The 27493-nt window shown below is 44.7% G+C and overlaps 2 protein-coding genes across 7 annotated transcripts in view; both read right to left on the bottom strand.

Annotated features, from left to right (window-relative positions):
• Positions 1 to 2293, bottom strand: part of LOC121547394 (transmembrane protein 94) — a 43209-nt gene extending 40916 nt beyond the window's left edge. For 2 of the 6 annotated variants that reach the window (XM_041858659.2, XM_045209873.1), the window contains exons 1-2: positions 1672 to 1787; positions 163 to 534 (exon numbers count right to left, since the gene is read on the bottom strand). In XM_041858659.2, the coding sequence (XP_041714593.2) occupies positions 163 to 186 (24 nt within the window). In that variant the 5' untranslated portion in view covers positions 187 to 534; positions 1672 to 1787. Of the gene's footprint in view, positions 1 to 162; positions 535 to 1013; positions 1061 to 1667; positions 1788 to 2051 lie in introns of those variants that run through there. The other 4 variants (XM_045209870.1, XM_045209871.1, XM_045209872.1 and 1 more) reach the window with 4 other exon arrangements.
• A 3978-nt stretch (positions 2294 to 6271) lies between these two features.
• Positions 6272 to 27493, bottom strand: part of LOC121547020 (unconventional myosin-XV) — a 31273-nt gene continuing 10051 nt past the window's right edge. Inside the window, exons 16-59 of the mRNA XM_045209941.1 lie at positions 27377 to 27454; positions 27137 to 27285; positions 26991 to 27036; positions 26771 to 26895; positions 26443 to 26557; positions 25058 to 25233; positions 24838 to 24928; positions 18154 to 18237; positions 17977 to 18034; positions 17543 to 17763; positions 17223 to 17458; positions 16831 to 17000; positions 16402 to 16648; positions 16105 to 16291; positions 15695 to 15758; positions 15476 to 15508; positions 15148 to 15329; positions 14916 to 14960; positions 14670 to 14867; positions 14333 to 14411; positions 13961 to 14219; positions 13770 to 13860; positions 13397 to 13649; positions 13108 to 13214; positions 12943 to 13002; positions 12765 to 12844; positions 12530 to 12644; positions 12313 to 12431; positions 12009 to 12150; positions 11772 to 11883; positions 11287 to 11629; positions 10951 to 11087; positions 10551 to 10627; positions 10344 to 10420; positions 10129 to 10259; positions 9900 to 9994; positions 9733 to 9810; positions 9548 to 9644; positions 9186 to 9334; positions 8926 to 9050; positions 8604 to 8737; positions 8281 to 8414; positions 7959 to 8099; positions 6272 to 6945 (exon numbers count right to left, since the gene is read on the bottom strand). Coding sequence (XP_045065876.1) covers positions 6856 to 6945; positions 7959 to 8099; positions 8281 to 8414; positions 8604 to 8737; positions 8926 to 9050; positions 9186 to 9334; positions 9548 to 9644; positions 9733 to 9810; positions 9900 to 9994; positions 10129 to 10259; positions 10344 to 10420; positions 10551 to 10627; positions 10951 to 11087; positions 11287 to 11629; positions 11772 to 11883; positions 12009 to 12150; positions 12313 to 12431; positions 12530 to 12644; positions 12765 to 12844; positions 12943 to 13002; positions 13108 to 13214; positions 13397 to 13649; positions 13770 to 13860; positions 13961 to 14219; positions 14333 to 14411; positions 14670 to 14867; positions 14916 to 14960; positions 15148 to 15329; positions 15476 to 15508; positions 15695 to 15758; positions 16105 to 16291; positions 16402 to 16648; positions 16831 to 17000; positions 17223 to 17458; positions 17543 to 17763; positions 17977 to 18034; positions 18154 to 18237; positions 24838 to 24928; positions 25058 to 25233; positions 26443 to 26557; positions 26771 to 26895; positions 26991 to 27036; positions 27137 to 27285; positions 27377 to 27454 — 5730 coding nt within the window. The 3' untranslated portion in view covers positions 6272 to 6855. The remainder of the gene's footprint in view (positions 6946 to 7958; positions 8100 to 8280; positions 8415 to 8603; positions 8738 to 8925; positions 9051 to 9185; positions 9335 to 9547; positions 9645 to 9732; positions 9811 to 9899; positions 9995 to 10128; positions 10260 to 10343; positions 10421 to 10550; positions 10628 to 10950; positions 11088 to 11286; positions 11630 to 11771; positions 11884 to 12008; positions 12151 to 12312; positions 12432 to 12529; positions 12645 to 12764; positions 12845 to 12942; positions 13003 to 13107; positions 13215 to 13396; positions 13650 to 13769; positions 13861 to 13960; positions 14220 to 14332; positions 14412 to 14669; positions 14868 to 14915; positions 14961 to 15147; positions 15330 to 15475; positions 15509 to 15694; positions 15759 to 16104; positions 16292 to 16401; positions 16649 to 16830; positions 17001 to 17222; positions 17459 to 17542; positions 17764 to 17976; positions 18035 to 18153; positions 18238 to 24837; positions 24929 to 25057; positions 25234 to 26442; positions 26558 to 26770; positions 26896 to 26990; positions 27037 to 27136; positions 27286 to 27376; positions 27455 to 27493) is intronic.

Raw genomic sequence — 27493 nt, 5'->3', positions numbered from 1 at the left:
AGCTAGAAGGCAGTTTGCGGGGATCAGTCAGCCCACACAAGCGCGTACACACACAAAGGCACGTACACACACACACAGAGATACACATACGTCCCAAGGAGCCTCCCTGTTTAGCACCACTCCAGGGATCCAGCTGACGTCGTTTGGCGCTAGGCAACTCACCTGCTTCTTATCCTGTAGCTCCATGGCAACCAGCGCAGCCTCTCACCATGCTCCGAGCCACACACACACCTGACGAGGCAGAGACTTCGCCCTCTTGATCTCCCCTCGATACTCTCTTGATGTCGTCTCGATACCCCTCTTTATCTTCTCGATGAACCCTCGAACCCCAACTTAGGCTGGAGGAAAGCGTCACCCACTGGCCCCCTGCCGGTGCCGCTATGCCTGCCTGCTCTGCCAGTCTGAGGGGAGGACCACGCACGCCCACAGGGACTCACAGCAGGGCACGCTGGGAGCTGCAGTTTTGGAGGCTAGATGCTGTAGTCAAAGTTGTGTTGAGGATGTCGTCCTCATTACACAAATGTCTGGGTAGATCTTGGTAGGGAAGAGATAAATAAAAGGGAAGAGTAAATAATTATGGCATTTGTATGACATATGGCATTCATTCAGCAGTGATATTATACATTGGCTGTTGGTCAGTAGACTATATGTTAGTTGGTCAGTGGGCTACATGAGGAGAATACAATAGTGCTGTTGAAAACATTGTTAGTCTGAAGCCCTAAAGCTCCTGACAACAAGCCACCACTATAAGCATCTTTCGTCCTCTTTTATACAAAAACAACAGTCAGCAGGCTCTATTGGCTCACACTACACAACACTGTGCCCAAAGTTACCAGCAGAGAGAGAAAAAGAGAGCCAGACAGACAGACACCCAGAGAGAGAGAGAGAGAGAGAGAGCGTGAGAGAGGACAGACAAAGGGAAACAAATAGACATACATACAGAGGGAAAGAGACACACAAGAGACACATGTAGTACAGGAACCACACCCAACTTGTATGATCATTATCTGTACCTGTACGCATGGTGTAAGAATGCACTCCAATAAGCAACTGGGGCAAGCTAAAGTACACATACGGAAACACATGTCATTTGTACTAATATAGCCCAGTCACAACAACATCCTACGTCAGAAACACAACTAAATTTGGCCCATGCCTGTCTATCGCTAAATCCACCTGGCTGGCCGACTTACACAATATTTAATGTAATCACTTTCCGCGTATGCTTATCCTTGGATTAATTTACACAGATTTTCCCTGTACTATTAGACGGGAGAGAGGCGAGGAGCGACAGCCCACAAGATGTTTTTATAGTGACTTCCTTGTGTGCATATGGAGATAATCGTTTCACATGCTAGCTAGTTAGCTTACTAGCTAACTGGGAGTCCATCGTAGTGACCGCAGATTCTGCAGTGGAAAAGCATGCAATAAGCTAAACTTCGCACAATCAATGTTGTGACAAAAACAAGTCTCAATGTCGTCTTACTTATGCACTGTTTCTCACTCATTGCTAACTAGCGAATAGTACGAGTTAACCTAGCTAACATTTCCATATCTGCAACCCAACGTCAAGGTTCGTCTTCTTCTCGATGTCAAGAACAGCCTGCGATAACTGGCACCCTAAGCACTATTAATGCACCATATATCTGCATATCTATCATACTCACGTACAGGTTGCAACACGGTCTGTATCTCGTCACACTGTTTAAAGCTCAAATTTCTCTCAAATATCAAGTGTACAGAGAGGAAGCGAGAACCAACTCGGCAGAAAATCTGTCTCCCTCCTGCAGGTGGCGTTTTTCGCCCACCAAGCAAGGAGGTTTTGTAGAGGTCAATGAGTGTCACATTTGGTCAAACAAATGAATGGCTTATTTGCTAAGTGAGGTTTATTTGATCGAATAGCAGTTTCGTAATGCTTAAGTTGTTATGAGTGCACTGATATAAGTAGGACACGTAACAGCCCGGCGACTTTGACAAAAAAACACTTTATTTCGGAGTTGTCTCGAGATGGCTATGCATATTCATGTCATGAGGCTAGTAGCATAGCATACCCACTCGAATCCAATCGAATATTCAAAGCAGATTACAATAAGGAGATGTATCCACCAATCCAAAGAAATTATAGGCAGACAGCCTGCCATGCCGCGTTGTGGACAACGACTCCCATTGTTAGTGTGGAGAGACGTATCTTGTCAGTATATCCATAATCTTTGGTACAGTCCACAAGTGACCGCCATGTTAGAAATGAGGGAGGGCGTGGTATTTTTGGTTAGGGGCGGTGAAGCATGGTTGGGATTCCTGGAGGGCTTGCCATAGGTGGAGTACTGCTCTTTTGATTGGCGTATGTGGGAGAGGTGGTGGCGCAAGTGTACGGTTCTATTTTCAAATACGATACCTACTTCTTCTTCGTTGGGGCTTTATGGCGGACTACATCTTTTAATGGCGTATTGTGGCCACCAACTGGACGAGGGTGAACGTTTAACCAAATAGTAATTCCATTAAGGGCAGGGAAAAATAACATTAATCTACACAAACTACATAAAATAATTAACAAAAAATAAGTAGCCAGAGAGCTCAACTACCCTGCTCAGTCTTTAGGGCTTGAGAGGGTGGGACCGCACGAGATAGTACTCCGTGTAGCTCTTCAGATGTGAAATCTTTTAATCCCAGAAATATTTCAGCCGCAGAAACCATGTGGACTCTGTCATGTCTATCTTTCTTCACTTCTTTTCCACTTGCGCAGTGCCATTTACCACCATTACTATAAAAGACAGAGTCCACTTTCTTCACATGAGCAATTGCTGGGTCCACTGGTGATTCACCGGACCTTCAGAGATACTCACTCGTTCTATCCTTTTGACAGCCTCTGCATAGGAGACTCACCACTGCCCTGATTTTAGCAACCTCATTCTCCTTCACCCTACTCGGGCATTCCAAGAATGTCACCTCATGTTCTCCACCACAGTTACAACCTTTTGCTCCTTGGCCATTCTCTTATGCTACACAGTCGGGATCTCCTTCAAAGTGATCTTTCCCACACGTCCCACAACCACATCTTGGCTTCTTGCCTCTGCAGACACTTTCTATATGTCTAAACATGTTACAGTGCTGACACTGCAAAGGCCTGGATACAAAAGCTCTGACAAGATAGTACACATATCCCATCTGCACTCGGGTCGGGAGGGACTCCATATCAAACAACATAAGAACAGACAAACTCTTCTCTTTCCTGCCGTTAACCAAACGATTCATCGACCACTCTAGAAATATTCTTCAGTATATCAATGTCAACTCCAGAAATTACTCCCTTGACAGGTGCCCTTCTCCGTAGCTCAAAGCACTGCACAGCATAATCTTCAAATCGAGTGAGACCCACCATACTATTTTTCTGAGCAGCAGAAGCACAATACATTAAAACACTCCTCGTGATCTTCACCGACTTTACTTTACCCAAAGTTTTCTCCACCATTTTGGATATTTCCAACGGATTCATCAAGTCGGGCCCCAATATTCCCAGAAAACGTACTCCTACCAGATATGAAGGGGTATTATTAACACTAGACGTTTCCTTTCCCATTCTATGGACAAAAGTCCATTCATCTTCATTTCCAGCACCATCCGATTCAAGTTCCTCTTCTGCTTCCACCTTCCTCTACCTTGATTGCGTCGCCGTGCTCCTAGTTCTTCATTTGATCAATACGATACCTACACTACACTCTCTCTGTATGTCATCTTTTTCACAGGTGAGTAATACTGGGTAGTGGGTTAACAGATGAAAAGCCTTAAAACAATAAATCCATATTTATGTACAGATCCTTCAGAAAGTATTCATACCCCTTGACTTATTCCACATTTTGTTGTTACAGCCAGAATTCATAATGGATTATTATTTTTTTCTCACCCATCTACACACAATACCCCATAACGACAAAGTGAAAACATGTTTTTAGAAATGTCTGCAGTAATACAGAAATGTCTCATTTATATAAGTATTCACACCCCTGAGTCAATATTTTGTAGGCACAACTTTGGCAGCAATAACAGCTGTGAGTCTTTCTGGGTAAGTCTCTAAGAGCTTTCCACACCTGGATTGTGCAACATTTTCCCATTATTCTTTTCAAAATTCTTCAAGCTCTGTCAAATTGGTTGTTGTTCATTGCAAGACAACCATTTTCAGGTCTTGCCATAAATGTTTAAGTAGATTTAAGTCAAAATTGTAACTCGGCCACTCAGGAACACGTGGTTGAATCTGTGTTTGAAATTCACTGCTTGACTGAGAGACCTTACAGATAATTATATATGTGGGGTACAGAGATGAGGTAGTCATTCCAAAATCATGTTAAACACTATTATTGCACACAGAGTAAGTCCATGCAACTTATTATTTGAATGAAGCACATTTTTACTCCTGAACTTATTTAGGCTTCACATAATAAAGGGGTTGAATACTTATTCACTCAAGACATTTCATTTTTTCATTTTTTATTAATTTGTTTAAAAAAAAAAAAATAATAATAATGTAATCCACTTTGATATTATGGGGTATTGTGTGTAGGCCAGTGACACAACATTTACATTTAATCAATTTTAAATTCCGTCTGTAACATAAAAAAATGTGGAAAAAGTCAAGGTGTGTGAATACTTCAGGAAGGCACTGTATTACCAGGTATAGCATAACTATTGTATACAAAGTAAAACTTCATAACGTGAAAGAAATGTCTGCTAGAAAAAACTAATTAGCTTTTTTAAAGAGTGAGGACGGAATAAAACGGCAAATCTAATAAATATGTATACACTCGTCATCCAGGGGCCCCTCGATGAACTCCTCCAGGCTGATGATGGCTGAATAGAATAGAATATAATAAAATATAATTGAATTGAGTGATCAAAATGTTTACAGCCTTGTATTGGCTACACACTCACATGACTTACAATCATAAGTCTCAGAACATACAGTTCAAGGCAGGGCTGGATGATTACAGTACAGGCAGAGTAACTGCAACACTAGGTAACCAGCGGACTAGGAAACTATAGGTTTTGTAACTTCAAATTAGGATTATACAGTGGGGAAAAAAAGTATTTAGTCAGCCACCAATTGTGCAAGTTCTCCCACTTAAAAAGATGAGAGAGGCCTGTAATTTTCATCATAGGTAAACGTCAACTATGACAGACAAAATGAGAAAAAGAAATCCAGAAAATCACATTGTAGGATTTTTAATTAATTAATTTGCAAATTATGGTGGAAAATAAGTATTTGGTCAATAACAAAAGTTTCTCAATACTTTGTTATATACCCTTTGTTGGCAATGACACAGGTCAAACGTTTTCTGTAAGTCTTCACAAGGTTTTCACACACTGTTGCTGGTATTTTGGCCCATTCCTCCATGCAGATCTCCTCTAGAGCAGTGATGTTTTGGGGCTGTCGCTGGGCAACACGGACTTTCAACTCCCTCCAAATATTTTCTATGGGGTTGAGATCTGGAGACTGGCTAGGCCACTCCAGGACCTTGAAATGCTTCTTACGAAGCCACTCCTTCATTGCCCGGGCGGTATGTTTGGGATCATTGTCATGCTGAAAGACCCAGCCACGTTTCATCTTCAATGCCCTTGCTGATGGAAGGAGGTTTTCACTCAAAATCTCACGATACATGGCCCCATTCATTCTTTCCTTTACACGGATCAGTCGTCCTGGTCCCTTTGCAGAAAAACAGCCCCAAAGCATGATGTTTCCACCCCCATGCTTCACAGTAGGTATGGTGTTCTTTGGATGCAACTCAGCATTCTTGTTGAGTTTTTACCAAAAAGTTGAGTTGAGTTTTTACCAAAAAGTTGAGTTTTTACCAAAAAGTTATATTTTGGTTTCATCTGACCATATGACATTCTCCCAATCCTCTTCTGGATCGGCTTGTGCGAGCCAGAACAGCTCATAGGAGCAGGAGCCATCTCTTGTTTCTGTATCATGGGGCAGCTTGATGTACAAGTACACCCCCTGGACAGGACGTCTATCACAGGGCCTTACCCCCAATCTATCTCCTTAATGCGGAGTGCCAAGCAGATGTGCACCAGGCCCCATTTTTACAGTCTTTGGTATGACTTAGCTGGTGAACGAACTCCCAATCCTCCAATCTCAAGGCGTACACTCAAACCACAAGGCCACTGAGTGGTTTTGAAGGCCTATTATATTAAACAAAGCTGGAAACCAGTACCTCTTTATGACAGTTTTTCAATTAGCAATAAATCTTCCACATAGAATTGAAACAACAATACCTTATTCATCAAGACAGCTTTTTAATAGTTATGCACAAAGTAAACAAGAACAGTTTCATCCATCTACAAAATCATTCTCTTTAAATTGCAAAAATATGTACTACAAATAGATCTTCACATTGATAAATTGGTTATATAGAAACCTAACGTACAAAGCAATATTCAAATTTGGACATTCATTGGTATTCAAAGGCTGTGATTTGTTTTGATAACTAAATGTTTTAGATACAAATCTGAAGGCATTGATTTGTTTTGATATTTATCAGTGCAGGGATCAATAGGCTCCCTCTCTCAGAGTGTGTGTTTGCGTGTGTTTGTTAGGAAATTTAGAAAATGAAACCTGCAGTGGATAGAATTCATTTCTCAACCAATTTCATCAATCACCAACTGGAGTATCAGTGACACAGGAGAAGGAATGGAAGATGTGGAAAGTGATTAGCTTTCATTGCTTATATGAATCAATAATTGCAAGTTGTAGAACTCATTTCCTATCCAACTGCAGGTGTGTGTCTGTGTGTGTGTGTCTCTCTCTGTGTGCGTGTGTGTGTGTGTGTGTGCGTGTGTGTGTGTGTGTGTGTGTGTGTGTGTCTAGTGGTTGTGGCTGGAGACAGAGCTATTGATGGGTGGTCTCACCAGCTCCTCCATGATGACAGCAAGGATGTGGCACAGCTTCTTGGCCTGTAGGGCAGAGGACACACACACACATACATTAATGAAATGCAGACTTTATCAATGACAGTACTGTATTGCATAGTTTTGTCATGCCTTTGAGCAATTCCCTTTATTTGAATACATTATTTCAATTTCCCATCAGTTGACTATTGCGGAAGTTGCTTTGACTAAAGGTATCAGTGTAGCCAGGGGCGTCATGCACCTCAAAATCTGACGGGGCACAAAGTATGTGAGGATGGCTGGGGGGTGTTCCAGAGGGGGGCTAGGTCTGTAAATTTGAGAATTTTGCATTTTTCAAACACCCGAAGCAGCTTTTTCCTGCAATCTAGAGCCATAATCATTATGCTTAATTCTATGTAAAAAAATATATATGTTTATTCTTCTGCATATCTAAACATTCCTCTTGAGCTGTCTGTATCCTCCTGGTTGGTGGCAATCATTTTAAAGAAACTAAATATGCTTCTCTGCATCTCTGCTAAAATCTGGGTAAAATCTTGAAAGGATTGTGAGTCATATTCAGTACATTTAGTAATTGGTTGCTAAGATAGTTAGACAAGCTAGCTACTCTAAGTTGATTGATAGCCTGAAATATCTTGGTAGCTAGTTATGAGTTTGGGAACCTATTAAGGCTAGCTAAAGCCAACTTCATAAAATTGCTAGGTGGCTAGTAGTATTACAGAGAAACAACAATAAAAAAGATGACATGACAAATCTGAAGGAGCACGTGCCCCCTTATTCGCATGACGCCTCTGAGCGTAGCCAAGCAATGACGGTTTATGTGTCTTCTTGAAATCTTATCCCCCATGTAGCATGTGTGTGTAATGTGCATTGCCCTTAGTGACCATATCCCTTTCACTGTGTAACCTTACACTTTACGGACACTAAAGAACAAACCCATCCACCATTGGTCACCAACCTTTGTTCCTGGAAAGCTACGGGGTGTTCAGCTTTTTGTTCTAGCTGTACACAGAACCGGGGGTTGGTGGCCCCGTCGTTCACTGCTGTGTATTGTACTTCACCTGTTTGAGGTGGATGGTGATGGTTTTTAGGAGTCCTGGGTTGCCATAGTTGATCTCCACTCCAGGCACCTTCTTGTCTTTCTTTGGTTTAACTGAGCGCAGTGACTGCACTTCCACCAATGGGATCACAAATATCGGCTCCTGAATAACACAGGAAAATTATAATAAATAATAAATAATAGCAGACATCTATAAAAGCCATAGATCCATATAATCAGTCATGATCGATCAGTTCACCCATTTTTAGGGAAACACGGTGCCTGCATTTCCTATGTTTGGGGTGTCCCAAACATAGTGGTGTTTTTGGGTGTAAATGCAGTACCTGCATATTGGGATGGCAGAACAACACCCCTTCTTGGTTGACAGCCACCAGGCAAGGCGAGGGGCAGCTGCGATGGCTGACCTTCTGAGCCAGGAAGATATTAGAGCCGAACAGAGGCAGGGAGCTCAGGCATTCTGGGGATAGAGGGAGCAAATCAATCAATACAATTCTATTCATACAGCATTATAGATACTGTATCTATAATGCATTATCTATTTACAAATACATTTATCACAAAGTTCATCACAGCAACCAAGGCGAAAATAAAAGTGTGTGTGTGCTGTGTGTGTGCTGTGTGTGTGCTGTGTGTGTGTGTGCCTCACCGAGGAAGCGGGATTTGGCATCGTGGGGGCTGAGGGACAGCTTGGCGGTCATCTCTCTGAAGGAGATCGATTGGATCTGCTCCAGGTTGGTGCTGCCCCCTTCCTGTCGGGGGAGGTACTCCTTCAGTTCAGGCCTGACAGGGACAGAAGAGAGAGACAACTATCAGTAACTCTATCACTCTTAACATAGGACAGAGAGAATAATCACTTATGTCCGGTCTGAAAACAACAGAGCTGCTGAGTGAGGCACTGGGCCAGGTGCTGCAGAGTGTAGGGGCTAAAGGCTAGGGGTTAGGGTATAGGGGTTAAGGGTAGTACTCACACAGAGGGCTCTTGAGTGAGGCCCTGTGCCAGGTGCTGCAGGACAGCCAGCTCTGCCATCTGCTGGACGACATTGGCACCACTGCCTGGCAGCAGCAGTTTGCCATCCAGGTAGTTACCCAGGACCTGCAGGCAACAGACAGGGAGGGACAGATGGTGTTAATTCATCTACAGGGACAGAAGGGTTGTCACCAGGGCCTGACATAACTCAAGGTGGTTTCAATGGTTATAACAGAACTCTAGGGGTCGTTACAATGGTACCTGTTGGAAGTGGAACTCCAGGTAGAGGTCGTTGTCGAAGTGAAGTGGGTGTGTCCACATGACGCGGTGGAAGGACAGGAAGATGGAGCCATCATCCAATAGGAAGTCAAACAGGTACTCATCAGGGTGGAGAGGCCGCACCAGCTCATCTGATGGAGGAGAGGAAGAAGAGAGGCAGGAGGGAGGTAGTGATAAGGAAGGGATGAACAGAGAAGAAGAGAGACAGTCATACAAAACCTCTATGATTTTCTTAGTTTTGCTGTCACACAATTCATATCTATTAACCTTTTGTGCATCGCAGGTAAACGGTTTTGGGGAGTAATTTGGGTTAATAGCTATAGCATGTCTGTTTGTCCACCTACCCTTGTCCCGGCTGGCATGGATAGAGAACTCCTTAACTTCTGACGGGTCCTGGATGCCCATCTCTGTACACAGCTCTTCCACCACCTCCAGAGCGACCTGGGTACAAAGAGTCAATCTTTATCATAATGATAATTAAAGGGAGGAGGGGAAAGTAGAAAAGTAAAGTGAAGGAGACTTGACTTACGCTGAAGCTGCGTATCTTACAGAGGAACTCCACTCCACCTGGCAGCTTGATGGGGAACCGACGAGAATGTCTGCCAGCCTGCAGAGAACAACACACACACAGCGATAGCTGTACTGCTTATCTTACATTTAAAAAGATTTCCACACTCATGTGGATCCATGTCTTACCAGTATGGCTTCCATCTCTGCGTGAGAGGGGATGTGTCTGCGCCCTCCGTGGATCAGAGACTGGAACAGATTGTCCTTACAGTTTTGAGACAGCTCTGAGATAGAGGATAGACATAATTGCATTAGATACAGAAAAGCTCTGGGGTAACAGATGCAGATACACGTTTTAAGGGATCTCTTTGGGGGCATGGCCAATGTGTGAGGGGTGCAGGGCTGTGTGTGTGTGTACCTTGGTAGAGGTGTGTGGGGTCTTGGCTGATGTTTTGTAGAAGGCATGTGACGTAGCGGTTCAGAGTGCCAGAGCAGGGGAAGAACCCTGCTACCAGGTTCAACAGACGCCAACCTCGGGTACAGCTCTCCCTGTATAACACACACAAGTTAGGAATTGACCCTCTGTACACTATTCACAGGTAAAGGTTTATACACAATCTGCCAGCTACTCACCTGTGTGTGTTGTTTGTGGTCTGTTTGATCAACTGGCAGTAAATCTCATCTCTCAGGAACTCCTTCTCTTTCCCTAACTGAACACACAAACACAATGGATAGACATTACTACATGATTCCATTCAAGCAGCTGTATCCTCATAAGGAGTGTAAGGTGAGCGATGGTGTTTGTGTGTGAGCTATGTGTATGTAATGGGAGAGACTCACCATCAAGACATGTCTGACACAGTCTCCCTCAGACTTGTGCTTCCCGAGAGGCTGGTCTCCCATGAACTGCATTAAACCTTCAGAGAGCGAAAGAGAAGTGGGAAAGGGGAAAATTGAGATGAAGAGATGCAATGTACACATAAATAGTGTGTGTGTGCGTCACAGGACGTTGGTGGCACCTTAATTGGGGAGGACGGGCACGTGGTAATGGCTGGAGCGGAATAAGTGGAATGGTATCAACAACATCAAACACATGGTTTCCGTGGTTTCCGTGTGTTTGATGCCATTCCATTCGCTCCGTTCAATCCATTATTATGAGCAGTCCTCCAATCAGCAGCCTCCACTGGTGTGCATGTGTGTGTGTGTGTGGGACTGTGTGTGTGTGAGTATGTGGACTCACTCAGGAAGGCCTGGACAGCCAGGCCATTGAGCTCAGGATCATTGTACAGGATGAGGGATTCCTGAATAGGAACCTCTGTGTGCTGAAGAATCTCTGAGAAGTTTCTACCTCCATTAGGCAGACCTCTAACCTCCATTCTGTGATAGAGAGACAAAGGGAGAAAGACGAAGGAGGGGTGATTATGAAAGAGGGAGAGAGATGGAGCAAGGAAGAGAGAGTCCGAGAGAAAGTACATAAGGAGAAAGAGAGGTAAGTATATGTAGTTATGGAAGACAGTTGTTACACTCAGGAAAATATAGGATTACATACATTGTATAACCTTGTTACCCTTCTCACCTGGTAGCAGTGTCTCTGAAGTGTTTCATGGCAAATTCTGTCATCAGGAACGTCTGCACCTCCCTCATCTCACCGTCCTGGACCGAGCCCTGGACCGATAATTTGACCGTATGAGCTGACCCCAGCATGGAGCCCTCTCGGTTGGGCTGTGCTGAGCCGGTGTGGAGAGTGCGCCTGGAAGCTGGGGGTCTGGTGGCAGCGGGGGGCTTGGGAGCTCTCATGCTCTTCCTCCTCTCGTCGAGGCGGTCAAGGTGGACGTGGTGGTAGTCAGGAGGGGCAGACGGCTGAGTGACATCGATGGGGAAGAGACCGGAGCGCCCCCCAATAGAACCGAAACACCAACCTGAGAGAGAAGAAGAGTGCAGGGTTAGGACAGTCACAGAGAGAGAGAGCGGGAGAGAAAGAGAGAGAGAGAAAGAGTGGGGAAAGAGAGAGACAGAGAGAAAAAGAGAAGGAGAGGTCAAAGGTCAGTGTGATGACCTCACCTGGCTGGAGGCCATCCATGGGCAGCAGTTTGATGATGTCACCCTTGCGGAAGTTGAGCAGGCTCTTGTCGTCGGTCACAAAGCTCTTCAGAGCAATCATATGATCCGAGCCCTGAGAAGGTTTGATAGGATGTTAGACACAACAAAGATACTATACACAGTAAGATTTAGTGTACCAGGAAACATATGTATACAATTATTTGTATGATATAAGATGAAAAAGAGGAGGGTGGTTACATTGATGAGTTCTTGGTGGAACACGCTGACCATGGCAGTAATCTGTGCAGCCCTGTTGCTCTGCAGCTGCAGCTGTTCTCCCTTTAGACTGAATTCCACTATGTCTGCAGACCGCAGTTCCACCGACAGCAGCTCTGCATAGCTACATAGAGAAAACCACAGCACGTATGGTACACACACAGGGAGAACATATACGGACATGCACACACACACTAGATGTATATTCTCACTTAATAATTCAAAGGCTAAAGTTCAGAAGTATTTGTATTCTAATTTAGGTTTTGTGATTGAAGATGAGGCGTACCTGTAGCTGCGGAGCAGGCGCAGGTGTTTGGGGTTTATGCCTGATGCTCTGGCCACCTTCATCAGACGAATCCCACGATGAGACACACCCAACAGCTGGGTGTCCCCGCTGGTACCACCCTACAACACACACACACAGGGGAGTTGAGTGTGTGTCTGTCTGTCAGTCTGTCTGTCTGTCAGAGAGAGAGAGTGAGAGAGAGAGAAAGCTAACTCACTTTGACAGGGAACAGTCGTGTGAAGTAGTTTTCCCAGTTGTCTCTGGCAGCCATCACTATCCTCTTCTTCATGGTGTCGTCCTGAACCGAGCTGATATTGGTGCCCACATGGAAACTGGCTGGAGAGAGATGGAGGTAGGGGTAGAACGTAAGGAAAAAGTAGAATGGAGGATCAGAACACTCATTTTTACCTGGACTCACCAACTGACTCACCTGGTAAAAAAGACAAATAGACTCACCTAGTAAATCCTTCATTTTTCTCCTATCCTCTCTGGTGATCCTCACACAGGTGTCAGAGTATGTGTCTCTCATGATCTGAAAGGGAAACATAAACATGGATTTATAGTAATATACGGTGTGATATGTATAAGCCAGTGAATAAAAAGGGCCACAGGGAAATAACCAGTACTGACCTGCTCACAAAGGAGTTTGAGGATGTAGGGGTGGTTGAACCTCTCTCTGGGGTAAAATACCTGAACACACACAGAGGGATTATAGGGATTCACCTACAATGCAAACACATTACATGTAGAATAATACAGACAATTCTAATGTTCTCGCCTGCTGTTCCAGCTCACCTCTTTGCGTAGGAACAGTTTGCCAGGCATGGCAGAGTAGGAAAAGTAGACGCTGGCAGAGAACCTGTGGAACTGTGAGCGAACACTCTCCTCCCTAGACAGCAGATCTATGGAGGACAAACACAAACAATATGAGTTACTTTACTTCTCTGTGGAGTTTTTACTGTAGTATATGAGTTATGAATGTGTATCTGAGGCTATGGCTGGACAGGCAGTGCAAACAGTGTAAACACAAACATGTGTACCTTTACTGTACCGTAACACCTGCATTTCAAGTAGTTGTACTTACTGAGTGTGGGGGCAGCCTTGGCAGGAGGGTCTGGCAAGCTTTCATAGATGGCTGGGGGAGAAGGAGGGGCGGACTCTGGGGGAGCAAGCGGAAGGTTCTTGGAACGACCCTGTGTGCCAAAGAGGTCGGCCAGGGAACGCTGTTTCTGCTTCATGCTGTTGGAGATTGAGCGAGGCCCTCTGGTGGAAGGAGGAGAGGGTTGCCATGCTTGGGGGGGCTCCCTCTGGACTGGGGGAGGGGGGGCCCACTTTCTCTGGAGGGGAGGAGAGGAGAGAAGAAGAGAGAGAAGTGTAAGACTAGAGGCTTTAATTATGAATGAATGAATTTCTAGTTTGTGTTCCTGGCCCTTTGTAAACCCCAGCCAAGCTCTAACCTTCTGCTGTTGTACAGGTCCTTTATTCATGAGGATTGCCAAGGCCTCCTCTTTAGGATCATTCTTCTTCACAAACGACAGGCCTGGAACCCTGGAGAGGAGCGAGACAAGGGGGAAGTTGATGGTATATGGTACATAGATGGTACAAGACCCAATAGAGAGAAATTAAATGGATCCACTGTCCCACTGACCTGACGGGCTCGTAGGGTTTGGGATCACTGGCAGGGCGGCTCTGGTATTGTTTGATGATGTCACGGATGCTGGTGGTGGGCGGGGGCGGGGAGGCAGGGGGGCTGGGGGGGGCTGGGTCTCTGGCAGGAGGAGAGGGGGGAGGTTGCAAAGTCCTGGGGGCTGGGGGTGGGGAGGGGGAGCGGGAACGGGTCTGTTTGGGGGGGCTGATGGGAGCAGGGCGAGGCTTTAACGGTTTGGCTGCTGGCTTGGGCTGAGAACCTGACAGAGTGAATGAGAGCACAGGCAGATGGTTGTTAATCAAGACAAGACTCTCAACATCAGATTCTCAGATGTTGAATAGGTATCTGGTAGGTTTATTTAGCTCTACTCACCAATCTTCTGGAAAAACGCTCTCTTCTCATTGAAAGACTTGCGCTGGTCTGGACTGGCAAAGTCCACATCCTTCTCCGGCTGGAAAAGCAGATATACACATAAAACATGATACAGATAAGTAAGCATTTCACTGTTAGTCCACACCTGTTGTTTATGAAGCATGTGACAAATACACATTTATTTGATTTGATTACATCTGAGTCTGCTTGCAAGTTAATGTTGTTTAATGGGTTTCTTTTGTAATTAAATTACACATTTTTGCAATGGCTAAGTACATAAAGGACACTAATCAATCAGAGCAGCAAACAAACACACCCCTCCCTCCCTCCCACACACCTCGGGTATATGGTGCTGTATCTGTGGCTGTGGTTTCATCTGGCTGGGAGTGCATAGTGGTGATGGGGCGGGGGGATTTGTGTGTGCCGGGGGTGGGGGTGGGGGTGGCGGTGATGGGGCGCGGGGGGGTGTGACAGTTCGGTTAGCCTGGCGCCTCTGCTGCTGTCTCTCCTGCTGCTCCTGTCTCTGCTCCTGTCTCTGCTGCTGCTCCTGTCTCTGCTGCTGTCTCTGCTGCTGCTCCTGAGCCTGCTGCTGGGACATAGTCATGGCCTGCATTGTCATCTGCTGGGCCTAGAAGGGGAGGGCGAGAGGAGAAAGAGAGAGGGATGGAGAGAGAGGAAGGGCAGTCACTAGGTGGTCATGTTAGAACAGAAGTGGTGATATCATAAGAACTGTTGAACAAGGATAGGGTTATGGTGGATTTGTTTTCCCTGGCATGTGGGTTCCCAGTTTTCCCCCAGTGTCTCCCAGTCCTTACCATGAGCAGGGCCTGTTGGTTGATGAAAGCCTGCTGCTGCACTGCTATCTGCTGGGGGTCCACGGCTGGTGCAGCTGGCTGGGGCATCATCATGGTTGGCATCATAGGCATGGGAGCAGCTGGCATCATACTTGGCATCATCTGAGCCCCATAGCCTTGCATGGCAGGGTTCACAGGCATTCCTGAGGCAAAAAAAGATGGGACATTTTGGAAATGTAGGAAGAATAGTGGGAAAATAGTGCAGGATAGAGAAAAATAAATGACTGATTGAAAAATATTTAAAGCATGATTAGAATGTTTGTGTAATTAAATTGCTCCCCTCACTTACCCATAGAATAACCTGGCATTGTCATTGGAACACCTGCAACACAGGTATTGTATTTAACATTAAAATGAAAACCCATTGCCCTAATAATGAGAGAAACTGAGAGATGAGGGAGATAGAGAGAGAGATAGAGATAGAGATAGAGATAGAGAGAGAGAGAGAGAGAGAGAGAGAGAGAGAGAGAGAGAGAGAGAGAGAGAGAGAGAGAGAGAGATACAGTACCTGCTCCATACATCCCTCCTCCTCCTCTCATCCTCCTGTTCAACATGGCCATACGCTCCCGGTCCTATACACACACACACACACACACACACACACACACACACACACACACACACACACACACACACACACACACACACACACACACACACACACACACACACACGTAATACAGTACACACAACAGCAGAACGTTTTGTTATGCAATCTACACATCACATACAGTAATACGATCAACAAAATTGTAGTTACCCAATCCCTGGCCTTGCCTTGTATCCAAGACAAAGGAACAGAAGACACAATCCAACCAGTAACAGATAATCACAGGTAAACACAGTTACAGAGCACATCCTATTAGATATAACGTTGAATGGTGCTGTGGAAAAGTATGTCTCAGGTAAAACACTGACCCCTGGTCCCTGGTCCAGCACTGGGTCAAAGAGGTCATCCAGATAGGCATCCATCTGACGACCACGAGAACCCTCTGATGGCTGGTAGTCGCTGCGATCCCATGGGGCCCCTTCCTGCTGGGGGAGACCAGGGGCCTGCATGGAGGGGGCCGGGGGGATGAACCCATCGAGATCTGTTGTCATCCTCCTAATGGCAAGAGAGAGGGAGAGTGAAGTTGGGGTCCTGTGTGTGTGTGTGTGTGTGCATGTAATGCATACGTGCGCGTGCCTATCTGTGTGTGTGCCCCCCAGTCTCACCGGTTTCCCTCGTTGTTGAACAGGTAGTCAGAGTGTGTGTGTGCAGTCCCCAGTGTTGTATCAGTCTCTGCTCCAGCCAACAGGTCCATGACAAAGTCACATCCAGCCAGATCAGACCAGCCCTCATCAGCTAGCAGAGACACAGACCAGCCCCGAGGAGTGTCAGATAACCCTCTGAAGTGGAGCAGCCATGAGGCCAGCTGCTCTCCTGTGGTCCAGGACTCTACCTCAGCTGTAATCTTTTCCTCTGGAAGAGATAGAAAGCGAGGGAATGAAACTTACAACCCTGGTGCTGCAAACACCAACACTCCAACCAAGTGAAATATCATAATTACACTGAGCAAATGGAACCACAACATAAGAAAGAAAAAGCGACAGACATGACATAGAGATGACTTATACATGTTATAACCCCCCTATTTCTCTCACCGTTGAAGGTGTGTATGTCCAACACCATCTTTCCTCTCCTCTGATTGGTTGTCCACTCAAGCTGGGAGGGGGGATGGAGGCGGGAGGTGGGAGAGGGTAGATGGAGGGAGGTGAGGAGTTTGTGCTGGCACAGAGAACGATATTCACCTGGACCCTTGTCAGACACATACCTGTCCACAGGTGAGACAGAGAAACACAGACTTACATGCCTGCACATGTAAGACAAAATCAAAGAACCAAATATGGTTGACAAAGAGAGGACATATTTTTATGGTCGCTAAAAAGTAGTGTAGAAAAACATTTCAAAAAATCTCGATCCCTACACAACACAATTTTTCAATAATTACAAAAAATACGTATTTAAAACTGATTTTGCCTACTGAGCTACTTACTTGAGCAAGGGTTTGTCAAGGGCTGGGGAGGGGGTGAAGGCACTGAGGCAGCAGGCTAGTAACAACCAGCTCCGTAGGGACCCCTCCTCTGACTCCCTGCCCCAGGTGGTGTAGGCTATCTGGGCTAGGATCTCATCCCTCAGGGGGGGTCTGGTAAGGCCCTGCTCCACGATGTAGTTTCCCAACAGCTGCTCCTGCCAGCCACTCAGATCACTTTCCCCTGAAAAGCGCAGGATCTGGGGAGAGACACAAGGGTTAAAGAGATGAGATATTGTGTGTGTGTGTGTGTGTGTGTGTGTGTGTGTGTGTGTAGTACTGACCAGTTTGTAGATCTCCAGAGCGATGCAAGCGTCCTCAGGCTCCAGATAGGTCAGAGGTCGCTGGAGGGAGTAGCCCTGTGGCTGACACCAGCCATCCTTCAGTGTAGTTTTGGCATATCGTGAGAAGGGGTAGCAGTCTATATCGAGGGGCATGGTGAGGGTGTGTTCTGCTTTCACCTGTGGAGGCGCCACCTCTGTTACCCCAGAGACATGCTGCCGCCCTGGTGCAAGGACACATAATTACAATCACACACAGAGAAAAGACCCCAGAGAATAATGGCAGTCCTGGGTCCAATCCAGGAACAGTATACCCTTTACCTGCCACTGCTGTGTTTACAGATCAAAATATTAGCATTATTATCTACATACATGTTTTAGCCAATCCCAGCTGCCCTCAACCCATCTCCACCAATCCCAGCACTGCTCGTACTCACCTGCTGCGCTGCGTAGTCTGGCCGACAGCTCAGCTGGGATCTCCAACATTCCCACATCCTGGAAAAGGCAGGGATTTATTGGACCAGAGGCTCCTTTTAAATATATGGCTTTGATTTCTATATCTACTAACACCCTTTAATTGGAATAGATTTTGTACAGGTGTAGTGATCTCTTACCATTCCTGTGGAGGAGGGGTCTTCAGTCTCAGTGGTTGTGGTGGTGTTGGGCTTCACCGTGCTACTCTCGTTCCTCTCTTGTTCCTGAGAACAAACACACACACAGGTTCGACTGAGTTCAGCCCTGAGCTATCTATATCTCATCTTATCTTAACTAGTTTTCATACAATCAGATGTAGAGCACTGATAGGCAGTGATGACCCCTCCTTTCAATAACACAAGAAACAAACAGACAACACATGAACACAGACCTGTCAAACCTTTACACAAACAGGTGTCTGAAATTAATTTAATCCATTCAATTATATCCAGCCTTTCTCAATTATTTCCCAGTTTGTGAATAAACCTTCCACTGTTTTTCTCCAAGTGTTTCTCCTGTACCTGTGCTCAGGTGTGTTTGTCCTACCTGCTCAGGCCAGGTATGTAGAGATCTGTCAGGTTAACAAACAGACCGTGGACAGAGAGAGAGAAAGTCCAGTCCTATTCTTAGAAACACAGCCTGTTATATATCCCAACTGCCTTCGCTCCGCCCATAACACAGGCCACACGGATACCAGAGTCCAGAATGCACACCTTTATCTAATGGTTTACAGCCTGAGCTTTATACAGCTAAAGTTGTTCCCTCATATCACTGCACTGTAAGTGTATCATAGTGTATTCTTGTGATATGAATGTATGTACGTAGATTTACTGAGGTGTATTGATGGGTGTGGGTGGGTTACACAATACACACACACCAGAATGTAGTTGCCTGATTAAGAGATTTGCTAATGTGATTGCTGGGTGTTAGTTTACTAAACATGTCAGCTACATCTGTTGTGATGACTGATCTAAAGCGAAAGTGTACTACAATAGCTGTATCTTAATCCTTCGATTACTTTGCTGCAATCCACAATTTTTGGTAAGAGGGGGGCAATGTCTATTCATCCATTCCACAAAGTTCAAATGGCACATAGTTTATGAGCTGATACACAAAACGACGCCAGATTCAAAACTTTTAAATTATTATAGAAGATTCTTGCAACCAATAGAATGTTATATATATGGGGGATACAACCATCCCAGCTCTGCAGATTTTGCTGCGAAAGAGACAGAATCATTAGATCATTTGTTTTGGTACTGTCCATATGTAGCTTGTTTTTGGTTGCAGGTTCAGGAATGGCTGAAGAATTGCAACATTTACCTGGAGCTAACTCTGCAAATAGCACTGCTGGGTGATTTGAAAAGTCATTGTCAATCGATCAATAATATAATAATACTTTTAGCAAAAATGTTTATCTTTAATTTACAATCTGTAAAAACTATGAGAATAGAAAGGTTCAGAACTTTTGTGAAACATCACAGCACAGTTGGAAAATATATGGCAAATAGAAATCAAAACTGGATGGTGTTAAGAGATAGATGGGAGGGGTTGTGTAGAGCTGAAGGGTGGGACTAATAACAACAAGATAACTAATGCAAAATATACTGGGTCTGTAAAATGTATATAGGTTCTGAACTTTTGTGAGAAGGAAAGAAATTCCACAAATTAACTTTTAAGAAGGCACACCTGTTAATTGAAATGCATTCCAGGTGACTACCTAATGAAGCTGGTTGAGAGAATGCTAAGAGTGTGCAAAGCTGTCATCAAGGCAAAGGGTGGCTATTTGAAGAATCTCAAATATAAAATATATTTTGATTTGTTTAACACTTTTTTGGTTACTACATGATTCCATACGTGTTATTTCATAGATTTGATGACTTCACTATTATTATTAAATGTAAAAAATAGTACAAATAAAGAAAACCCCTTGAATGAGTAGGTGTGTCCAAACTATTGACTGGTAGTGTACAGTTGAAGTCGGAAGTTTACATACACTTAGGTCGGAGTCATTAAAACTCATTTTCCAACCACTCCACAAATTTCTTGATAACAAACTATAGTTTTGGTAAGTCGGTTAGGACATCTACTTTGTGCATGACACAAGTAATTTTTCCAACAATTGTTTACAGAGAGATTATTTCACTTATAATTCACTGTATCACAATTCCAGTGGGTCAGAAGTTTACATACACTAAGTTGACTGTGCCTTTAAACAGCTTGGAAAATTCCAGAAAATGATGTCATGGCTTTAGAAGCTTCTGATAGGCTAATTGACATCATTTGAGTCAATTGGAGGTGTACCTGTGGATGTATTTCAAGGCCTACCTTCAAACTCAGTGCCTCTTTGCTTGACATCATGGGAAAATCAAAAGAAATCAGCCAAGACCTCAGAAAAAAAAATGGTAGACCTCCACAAGTCTGGTTCATTTTTGGGAGCAATTTACAAATGCCTGAAGGTACCACGTTCATCTGTACAAACAATAGTACGCAAGTATAAACACCATGGGACCATGCAGCCGTCATACCGCTCAGGAAGGAGACGCGTTCTGTATCCTAGAGATAAACATACTTTGGTGCGAAAAGTGCAAATCAATCCCAGAACAACAGCAAAGGAACTTGCGAAGATGCTGGAGGAAACAGGTACAAAACGATCTATATCTACAGTAAAACTAGTCCTATATTGACATAACCTGAAAGGACATTCAGCAAGGAAGAAGCCACTGCTCCAAAACCGCAATAAAAAAGCCAGACTACGGATTGCAACTGCACATGGGGACAAATATCGTACTTTTTTGAGAAATGTCCTCTGGTCTGATGAAACAAAAATATAACTGTTTGGCCATAATGACCATTGTTATGTTTGGAGGAAACTGTGAAGCACGGGGGTGGCAGCATCATTACATTTTACATTTTAGTCATTTAGCAGACGCTCTTATCCAGAGCGACTTACAGTTAGTGCATACATTTTCATACTGGCCCCCCGTAGGAATCGAACCCACAGCCCTGGCATTGCAAGCGCCATGCTCTACCAACTGAGCTACACAGGGCCTATGCTGTGGGGGTGCTTTGCTGCAGGAGGGACTGGCGCACTTCACAAAATAGATGGCATCATGAGGAAGGACAATTATGTGGATATATTGAAGCAACATCTCAAGAAATCAGTCAGGAAGTTAAAGATTGGTCGCAAATGGGTCTTCCAAATGGACAATGACCCTAAGCATACTTCCAAAGTTGTGGCAAAATGGCTTAAGGACAACAAAGTCAAGGTATTGGAGTGGCCATCACAAAGCCCTGACCTCAATCCTATAGAAAATGTGTGGGCAGAACTGAAAAGGCGTGTGTGAGCAAGGAGGCCTACAAACCTGACTCAGTTACACCAGCTCTGTCAGGAGGAATGGGCCAAAATTAACCCAACTTATTGTGGTAAGCTTGTGGAAGGCTACCCGAAACATTTGACCCAAGTTAAACAATTTAAATGCAATGCTACCAGATACTAATTGAGTGTATGTTAACTTCTGTCCCACTGGGAATGTGATGAAATAAATAAATAATTATCTCTACTATTATTCTGACATTTCACATTCTTAAAATAAAGTGGTGATCCTAACTGACCTAAAACAGGGAATTTTTACTAGGATTAAATGTCAGGAATTATGAAAAACTGAGTTTAAATGTATTTGACTAAGGTGTATGTAAACTTCCGACTTCAACTGTATGGGGGATTGGAAATCATGCAGACAATTACATTGATGGAAGCTACAATCTATCTTCAATATTAAAGCTGGCATGTTGGCAAGAGCATCCATAGTCCAATTTCCATAAAACAATTAAACCCAATGAGAGTAATTCAATGAACAGCACATAATAGGGAAACTAAAATAAGAATTTGGATTAATAATTTAACCAAGGCAGTAATCTCTATACATGACCAAAAGTATGTGGACACCTGCTTGTGGAACATCTCATTCCAAAATCATGGTCATTAATATGGAGTTGGTCCCCCCTTTGCTGCTATAACAGCCTCCACTCTTCTGGGAAGGCTTTCCACTAGATGTTGGAACATTGCTGTGGGGACTTTCTTCCATTCAGCCACAAGAGCATTAGTGAGGTCGGACACTGAGTTGGGTGATTAGGCCTGGATCACAGTCGGCGTTCCAATTCATCCCAAAGATGTTCGATGTGGTTGAGGTAAGGGCTCTGTGCAGGCCAGTCAAGTTCTTCCACACCGATCTTGACAAACCATTTCTGTATGGACCTCGCTTTGTGCACGGGGGCATTGTCATTCTGAAGCAGGAAAGGGCCTTCTCCAAACTGTTGCCACAAAGCTGGAAGCACAGAATCGTCTAGAATGTCATTGTATGCTGTAGAGTTAAGATTTCCCTTCACTGGTACTAAGGGGCCTAGCCCGAACCATGAAAAACAGCCCCAGACCATTATTCCTCCTCCACCAAACTTTACAGTTGGCACTATGTATTGGGGCATGTAGCGTTCTCCTAGCATCCGTCAAACCTAGATTCTTCTGTCGGACTGCCAGATGGTGAAGCGTGATTCATCACTTCAGAGAACGCGTTTCCACTGATCCAATGGCGGCGAGCTTTACACAACTCCAGCCGACGCTTGGCATTGCGCGCATCCGTCAAACCTAGATTCTTCTGTCGGACTGCCAGATGGTGAAGCATGATTCATCACTTCAGAGAACGCGTTTCCACTGATCCAATGGCAGCGAGCTTTACACAACTCCAGCCGACGCTTGGCATTGCACATGGTGATCTTAGGCTTGTGTGTGGCTGCTCAGCCATGGAAACCCATTTCATGAAGCTCCCGACGAACAGTTCTTGTGCTGACCTTGCTTCCAGAGGCAGTTTGGAACTCAGTAGTAGTGAGTGTTGCAACCGAGGACAGACGATTTCTACGCGCTGAGCCGTTGTTGCTCCTAGACATTCCACTTCACAATAACAGCACTGACTTGTTGGAAAGGTGGCATCCTATGACGGTGCCACATTGAAAGTCACTGAGCTCTTCAGTAAGGCCATTCTACTGCCAATGGTTGTCTATGGAGATTGCATGGCTGTGTGCTATTTTTTTTTTTACCCCTTTCAGCAACGGGTGTGGCTGAAATAGCCGAATCCACTAATTTGAAGGGGTGTCCACATACTTTTGTATATATGTGGTCCTCTGTAGCTCAGCTGGTAGAGCACGGCGCTTGTAACGCCAAGGTAGTGGGTTCGATCCCCGGGACCACCCATACACAAAACGCTTTGGATAAAAGCGTCTGCTAAATGGCATATTAATATAGTGTATAAAGAGAGGAAGAGTAGAAATGACCAATAAAGCATCCATCATAACATAGCAAAACCTATACATTATCAACAGTATACTCTTCCATCTCTCTTTCTCTCCTTTTCCCTCGCTCTCCCCCCTTCTCATTCTGTCTCCATTCACAAAATAATAAATAAAGCCTTGAGCTGAAGAAAACTAATAACAAAGTATGAAAAAAACGACATGTTAATGAATTATAAATAAAAGAGCCTACCTGTTAACAATCCTGAGGTATAAGTGTTACTCCAGAGAGGGAGACAGACCGACAAGCGGAAGGAGAGAGAGAAAGATGCTACAACTTCTAATTTCAGTAATAGGGGTTGAAGTCCGAAAGCAATAGGAATATGTGGCTAGAGGTGTGTGTGTGTGTGAGTGTGTGTGTGTGTGTGGAACACGAAACAGAGAGAGAATAGGCGTGGTAAGTGTAGGTAAATTGGAGGAGGACAGGTGGCTGAAATATTTACATGCTTGACCACACCCTACTTACATCCCATTACCTGGCAGTGACGCATTGAGGAACAGCAGGCTACCTGGTTACACATTCACTTCAATTCACTTATCATGCCTTTCATCCCAAATATCAATTATAGGATCAAAAGCACACAATTTCTGTAACTACATTGATAAAGTCACCTGTTTTTGCCAGGTAAGTTATTGAGTGGACAACTTAGTCAAGTAATATTCTCTAAAAACAGAAGGGATACACACCTCATAACATCCTAGTTTAGTAGCAGTAGAAACTAGAACACTCCTTGTAGCGTTTATAAGGTTCTCTCCTCACAGGAAGTGACTGTATCGTACCTCATGTAACCAACGGATCAAAGCTATGGATGCCTCGGCCCTCCCCAAACACAAAGATATGGATTTCAACACCACATACACTTACTCTGTCAACACAATGAGAAAGACTTATTCCAATACTGAAGTTCTCACACAGTCAACTCAACTCCTCAGAGTCCAAAGTCTACTGAATCTGAAAAGGAACCAGGCCTATTTATTTAACCATGTCAGAAGTGAACATGAATAACAAACACCAACAGGTAATACCAAAGCCACATTCATACAGTTTGCAAAACTTTGGCAAGGCAACAATATAGCATTGTTAAACATAAAAACAGTCAGGCTCCCACGCTGGTCCAAGGCCATAGGATTAAACTACAGTAGTATGCCAGGTAAGATATGATATTACGGTACAACAACCATATCGAGATGCATTCAATGAGCATTCAGGCAAACCGTAGAAGGTAGTGATGAAACGACATCAGGGTGGGAGAGAGGGAAGGGGGAAAACATTCCTCCATTACACCTGTGATAGGGTTTCTTAACCACTGGTGTTGTGCAACAGAATGGATTGAGGCAGGAATTTATAGCACTATCTATAAAGGCTGTAAACATATGGTTGCCAAGTAACAAGTTAATTGACTCAGGTAGTTATAGATAAACTGATTATTTTCTGTGTGTGTGTGTGTGTGTGTGTGTGTGTATGTACACATGTATCTTACCCTCCACTGTCGTCTCTTGATAGTGTTCCTAGTGATCATCATAGCAGCCCAGAACTGAGTGAAGGACAGTCTCAGGCGCTTGTAATACTTCCTGTACACAGACGGGGGCGCCAGTCAGTCAATTTCAGGTGGACACACTAACGCAATCTCAATCCTTTAATTTCTTCTTCTCTGTCTCCTCCCTTGTTACATATCTCTCTCTCTCTCCCCCTCTCCATACCTGGCCTGATGTCCTCGTATGTGGCTCTGGATGACAATGGCCTTCTGTTTGAAGAACCTAAAGTTGCGTCTGCAAATGAACCCTCTGATGTTCCTCTGGATGGTAACCGCAGCCCAGTTCTGAGTGCTGCTCCACTTGTCCTCCACACGTTGGTACAGCACCTCCTTCAGAAACACCTGCACACACACACACACACACACACACACACACACAATACTTTATTTGAATCCACCAATCAAACTTACATTAAAAAAGGATCCAAACATTTCAAACACATCATCAACATTAAATCAGCTTCCTCTTACACAACAATGTTTATGGATGTGTGCTGTTGGTGAGACTACCTGTCTCACCTCGCTGGCTATCAGGTTGACAAGGTGGGCATGTCTAGTAATGTACAAATCCTTGTATGAACAGCAACCATTCACAACATGGGCAACAGACTCCATTACATTTGACTCATATAGAATAGAAAAATTGGTAATGGTTTGCAGGCTACCAGAGTGCTAGATTAGATTTTGTTGGTAGAACTTGCAGTCTCGCCTTAACAGTAAAAGCATTCTGGTACATGGAATGGGAGACAGAGTGGTCAGCACAGTCCAGAGCAGGGAGTTTCCCCTGCAGCCTCAGGCCAGTCCAGTGCTGCCGTAGCTGCATCCATCTGATACCAAGGAGTGTTGCCCTCGATGCAGGATGAGATGTTCCATCATGGGTGACAGAAGCGTCCGCAAAAAAACACAGGGGTCTTACACAACAACACAGGAGTCTGCCACAACTACATCAGAGGCAGTCACTGGCTCAGTTTGCATATCAGTCCGTGCCCATCTGAGCTCCACTCCAGTCCGGTTGCACAGGTCGTTGAGGTCCCGCCAGACTCCAAAGGCCGCAGCACGAGTGTCCAATTTTTCATTGGCATTCCTCCTTAAGCCCAGGAAGTTGTATTCAGTGTCCATGGCCATTTGGACCTTCCTCCTCCATAGGTCCAGAAGGAGAGAAGCTCTGGCTAACTCCCCAAATATTGTGTCGTCACTGTTGAGTATGTTCAACAGGATGAGTCAGTCTGGTAGCAGTGTAAATCCACTCAACATTCGGGACACCCAAACACCCCTCTCTTTGGGTCAGGAAGATAACGTTGTGTGTGTGTTTAAGCATATCCACTTTCTCACCACTTGAACAGTTTTGTTATTCATTTCCTTCAGAACCTGTGGGACATGCACATTTGCAAGCAGATGTTGAATCTTTGCTAGGGCCACACACACACGCACAGGATCAAGCGGACTTTTTAGACCCTGGTCTAAGATACTAGAATTGGCTTGCTTGGATAGAGCTTCTGTCAACACTTTCTATGAAACAACTGTACAACGTTACAGTGGCTTCTTAGGTACCTTAGTGAGCCCTAGCTGGTACTGTCCCTCATCAGCCCCTACAAAGTTCAGCAAAGCCACGGTCTGCTCCTTGTCAGACATGGTGGCTGGTCGCTCCACCAGGAGGATTCCATACCTGGGGAAGAGGGAGATGGGACGGGAGGGATAATAATAATTTGTTAAGGAGATGCTCACCTAGATCTATGAAGTAGCAAGTGGTGGTTGGCTATGAGTTTTACTTTCTTCCAGTGAGATGCTAGTATACTGTACTGTTGGTACTGTATGTGTGTGGATGGTGGTTAAACCGTGTGAATGAATATTAGTGTGCATTGGTTGATTTGTCCAGTACCTCTCCATAAAGAAGGAGAAGGGGATGCGGATGGGGAATCCCTCCTTCCTGATGGTGATGGTCTCAAGTATCCCAACGTGCCTCAGCTGGGTTGACACATAGTCCACATCAAAGATACCGGGAAGCTGAGGGCAGACGGACAGGATATGAGATCATATAGGGTTGTCACTATTTGGCCTAGAAAGGGCGCAATTGGCTACCTCTAATGTTGAATACCCACCTTGACATAATTTGGCTTGAAACATCGTATAAAGGTGGTTTTACACCTGGGTGGAAGGGGAAAAAACACAGGTCACCCACCACTGCCTTGCTTCTCTCAGCAAACAAAAGGAAAAAACATTTTGCCTTTTTGTAAAAGACCCTGACCTCTCTAGTCGTGTGGTGAGCTCGGTCAGGGACTGTTGGAAGTGTGCTGCCACCGTGGAGGGCTGTTGCCTGTGACCTTTACCCCTCCAGCCCAACTCTCTCTGCTGCAGGTAATTATCCTGCACCTTACGGAACAGCCCTGACACCATCTGAGATACAGAGATCGATTGATTGATTGAATGGGTGATTGAGTGAGTGATTGATTGATTCCCCTTAAGCCTATAGGAATTACAAGTTTACCTTCAGTCTACTCCTAGCAAACAGCTCAACAACCTCTGTACGGAACTGATCATGGTTCTTATTCAGAAAGTTATGGACCTAAGGAGAGACAGGAATATAAAGAAATATTCACTCTGT

Source organism: Coregonus clupeaformis, chromosome 31, assembly GCF_020615455.1.
Source record: "Coregonus clupeaformis isolate EN_2021a chromosome 31, ASM2061545v1, whole genome shotgun sequence".
Taxonomy (NCBI): Eukaryota; Metazoa; Chordata; class Actinopteri; order Salmoniformes; family Salmonidae; genus Coregonus; species Coregonus clupeaformis.
This window is presented reverse-complemented; position numbering and strand designations above follow the sequence as displayed.